The sequence below is a fragment of the Trichomycterus rosablanca genome, chromosome 24 (assembly GCF_030014385.1).
Source record: "Trichomycterus rosablanca isolate fTriRos1 chromosome 24, fTriRos1.hap1, whole genome shotgun sequence".
NCBI classification, from domain to species: domain Eukaryota; kingdom Metazoa; phylum Chordata; class Actinopteri; order Siluriformes; family Trichomycteridae; genus Trichomycterus; species Trichomycterus rosablanca.
This window is the reverse complement of record NC_086011.1, coordinates 2,873,110-2,877,670: the sequence shown is the minus strand read 5'-3', so window position 1 is coordinate 2,877,670 and position 4,561 is coordinate 2,873,110. Positions and strand designations below refer to the sequence as shown.

The following is a 4,561-nucleotide window of genomic DNA, read 5'->3' as shown; positions in this document are numbered from 1 at the left end:
AAGTAATAAACGATATTAAGTTACTGAGCGACTTCACAGGCCGTTAAACAGTTTAATGCCTCAGAAAGTCAAAAATTTGTGTAAATTAAAACTTTCCAATCGTTCTAAATACACTGAGGGTAAAAACACTGTACCAACACTGCACAGATGCCCAATTGAAAAAAATTCTATGACTGATTTCTGATGGTCACGACTAGCTAACTAACTTGCACGTAATGTTCGAATAGTTCTCAATAGTTTTACAGCCACAATTGTGCCCTGAATTGTGGCCAGAGCCCTGAAAAATACCTTTTTAAAGCCAAGCGTGAGTTTTACGTTTGATTCTGATCTGAACAGCGATGAGGTGCTGAGCGACGCTACGGGTCAAGAACGGTCAGAAGTTTCATTTTACAAAAACTGTACCAGCCACAAAATGACAAACTAAAAGTTTTTATAATCGTGGTGCAAACCTTAAATTGTAGTAAATATAGTAAACTGCTTAAGATAAAGCACTGTAATGTTTAACATAAACATTATGGACGGCATTAACCACTGTTATTAGAATATCCTGATTTCAGATAAATGCTTTTTTATATCTACATTTTAAGACAGAAAACAAGTTGATCTGTCATAATAAAATGTAATTGTGACGTATGGATATTCGAATAACATCCCTAAACACATTCCCTCCCAAGAATATTCCTGATAAACGCCCATCACATAAACCAGCATGAAACCGCCTCGTGTGTAAAAATACTTAAAAATGGGGTACAAACCCTAAACAAACTCAATAAAAACAAACATAACAGTCGAGCTTATAAAAATGTGGACAAAATCGATGCTGTAAAAAAAGAAACCTGGTCAGATAAACATTTGTAGCTGTCAGTAAATCTCTGGAAAACAAAGTTTATCCACAAGTAAAATGTTTTTGGGTTTTAAACCTGTGAGTTTGTTGCAGTAAAAAAGTGTTACGGTTGAGTCGTGTCTCGAACAATGACGACCACCAGGTGCTCCTCCTCGATTTTACCTAGCGTTTTGGAAACGTTCTGGAGGAACTGCTGGGAGAACTCGCAGGGCGGAAAGGCGTAAAGCATCCCGCCCAACTCGCCGTCTTTAGGGCCGCCCAGAGGCAAACTGATCACCCCGGCGGCCTGCTTACTCCTGAGGTAGGTCACCAGGTTGCGCAGGAAACGCTTCTGAAGCCCGTCGGGGGGCGGCGAGCTCCGGTCCATCGGGCCCTGCACGGCCAGGAGGACGGTGTACCCGTCGGCGCCGCCTAGTCTGATCCGTCTGCTCACCTCGTCGAGCTTGGGCTGGTCGAGTCGCAGCCGCTGGGCGATTTTCAGCTGCGTGATCCTGGCGCTCTCCGACTGGTCCTTGAGCAACGACAGGAAGAAGTTGGCGCCGCCGTCTAAGAGGTGCAGGCTGGTGGGAAACAGGCTGTTCTTCAGCACGAGGGAGCCGTGCCAGACTCGGCTGAGCGTCTGGGCGTATTCGGACAGGGTGCTGGGCTTCTTCTCCTCGGCTTTCGGCTTCTCGGAGTGAGAATCTGGTTCGGGGTCGTTCTTGCGGTGATTGCGCTCGGCATCTCCGACCCTCTTGGAGTCGAGCGTGTGACGTTCGTCGCTGGAATGTCGACTGCCGTCCGGCGTGTGGTCCTGCGGATCGGACGTCGAGTCAGGGAGGCGCCCGCGGACCCTGTCTGGGCTGTCGTCTGGGGTCGTGGGGCGCCCCGGACGTGCTCGTAATCGCCCTCTGTCCTCAATCGACTCACCAGCACTTGGGCTCCGACTCCGACTCCTGCGCTTGCGTCTTTCCTCCCAGCCCTTCGTGTGCCGTTCCCGGCTCCGGCTGCGCGCCCTCGACCGGCCGAACGCTTCGGTGCTCCGCCGCTCTGTATTTTTCGGCGGGCTCCAGTCTCTCTCCGGGCCACGTTCCCGCTCTGTAAACAGAGGATGGGACGGCGAGCGAGCTCTGGCTCTTATCTCCCGCTCCAGGGTCCGATGGCACCCGTATCCATCAGCGAGAACATCATAATGCGTCGGTAGCGGTACAGGCGGGGGCGGGTACTGCTGCGGGTACGCCCGGTTCTCCTCTGTCTTCGCGAAGTCGACACGCAGCCTGCGGTTGGGCCCGCCCAACGGGAATCCGCGCATTTGCGTACACGCCGCCTGCGCCGCGTCCAGACTTTCATAGTGGATGTACGCGAAGTTGTCCCCTTTTACATAATCGATGGTCCGAATGCTGCCGAAACGGTCAAACTCTCGCGCCAGGGCCGCCAACGAGGTGTTCGGCCCCAAGCCGCCCACCCAGAGCCGGGTCGTAGGATTAGCCTTGCCGTAGCCGATCTTCACCTGATTGCCGCCGAAGACCCGACCCTGCATGGCGACCTTCGCCCTGTGAGCCATGTCCAGGTTCTGGAACTTGAGGAAGGCGTACGCACAGCCCTGCCCACGCGCCGGCCTCTTGATGACCACTTCTTCGATGATGCCGTACTTGTCGAAACCCTGGCGCAGCTCGGCTTCCGAGACGTTATGATCCAGGTTGCCGATGAACAGGTTCCTCGTGGCTCGCTGGTCGTCCTCGGGCATCAGGTCGTCCTCGGGGAGCGGGTACGCGTAGGCGCGGCTTCGCTCCTCCAGGGCGGCGTAGTAGTCCAAAACGCGCTCGCGCTCTCGCAGAGTCAGGGCGTCTACGTAGTGTCTCGCCCGGGCGTCCCGGATGCCCCCGGGTCCGGGGGAGAGAGAACGTTGGCGGTACGGGTACGAGGCGTGGACGGGGATGAACGGCGCTTCCGGAGGAGTCGGGCTCCTGCGCCGGACGTACATGGGTTCGACTTTGAGGGGACGGTCGTACAGGACGAGTCGAGACTTGGCGTGCCGTGCCTCCCGGGCGCTTTCGGTCTGCCGGAAGTTCACGTACGCGATTCGCCCCAATTCGGGCGTGTGAGAGAGCTTGACACTGACATCGCCGAACTTCTTAAACTCGTGGAACAGTCCGTCCTCCACGTGTTCATCGGTCATCTGAGAGCCCAGGTTACTAATCAGTAAAGTCTTGTACTCCAGACTCCTGCTGCCACCCAGCGGATCGGCGCCGGACGGTTTGTTTTTGGGCAGCGCGGACGCAGGCCGGGGCAGCAGCCCTCCCCGCTCCTCCCGTGCTCTCTCCCGGTCTCTCTCCCGGACACGTTTGGCCAGAGCTCGGCTCGGACTGACCTCCCGCTCCGCCTGACGCTTCATCTTCTGATCTGCTTCTCTCCACCACCCAGAAAAATGCGCGCGCGCACACACACACGCACACACACACACCGGTCCGGCTGCTGCACCGCGATCCACGTGCAAAACCGAAACGCGCGTCCGCTCAGAATCTAGCGCGGAAATAAACGCACATAAATCATTTAAAAACAATAAAAACTATAAAACCTCGGCATCACAAGCGATGCACTACACCGCCATCTTGGACAATGAGACCGTGCGCGCTCGGCCGGTGGGCGGGGTTTGTGTGCCTGAACGCAAAGCGTCATGACGTCACCAGAAGAGGCTTCAAAATTCACTCACATTAAGAAGGTCCTGGGTTCGATCCCCAGGCGAGGTGGTCCGGGTCCTTTCTGTGTGGAGTTTGCATGTTCTCCCCGTGTCTGCGTGGGTTTCCTCCCACAGTCCAAAGACGTGCGAGTGAGGGGAATTAGAGATACAAAATTGTCCATGACTGACTGTGTTTGATATAATCTTGTGAGCTGATCTTGTGTAATGAGTAAATGGGTGATTCTTCAATTGCGGGCTCTTTTTACCATCTTAACTTTTGAAAAATAAAATTAGTAATAATTTAGTTTTAATTATGTCAAGATAATGCTTACATGCTTTAGAGCAAAGATGGCTACAATTGAGCTTATATAGAATTTTAATACTTCATATTTATTTGCAAAGTGGAAAATGTCATTATGTGTTGGTAATGACGTGTTGCGGTAATGACAATTTTTACTTTTTTTAAGAAAAAAACTAGCTAGGCCATGGATTTGCTAAAGCTAGTCAACAACTAGTACAAGATGCACTTTAAATACATATAAATAATGTGTAAATTTCTTTTTTTTTTTTTTTTGGTAAAGTACTGCCATAGTGATGTAAATGGTAATGACGCTGAATAAATACACTCTATGATCAGGAGGAATACATGATTAAATTACTCACATTTCCAGACATTAAAATGTTAATCTTCTCTCATGGCTGGCATGTGCTTCCTTGCGAGTCTTTGTTTCCATGGTTACAACATAAACAAGTGTTACCTTCAAATGATTCCCTACAGAAACCACACACTGTTGCTGTAATGACGATAATGCTGGGGACAGTAATATATTGCTCAAAAATATGCATAGGTTGTACAAATATGAAAAAGAAAAACATTTTGTTTCTTTTTAAAATATTATAAAACTTATATTGTGATTTTTATAATGATTTAATAACTTTTTAGCATTTTATTAGAACAGAGAAGTTTTAAAGTCTGGGTTGGGGACAAGGCCAAAGTAGCAAAATATTGATGTTTAAATCATCATAAAAATGGAAATCATAATTATTTTGGTATGTAA

General features: G+C 50.0%; 1 protein-coding gene across 1 annotated transcript; it reads right to left on the bottom strand.

Annotated features, from left to right (window-relative positions):
* Nucleotides 1–947: 947 nt before the first annotated feature.
* On the bottom strand, nt 948–3,231 carry rbm15b (RNA binding motif protein 15B). The gene has a single exon (XM_062986500.1). It carries the CDS (start codon nt 3,216–3,218, stop codon nt 948–950), a length of 2,271 nt encoding a protein of 756 aa, XP_062842570.1. The 5' UTR covers nt 3,219–3,231.
* Between the last annotated feature and the right edge of the window lie 1,330 nt (nt 3,232–4,561).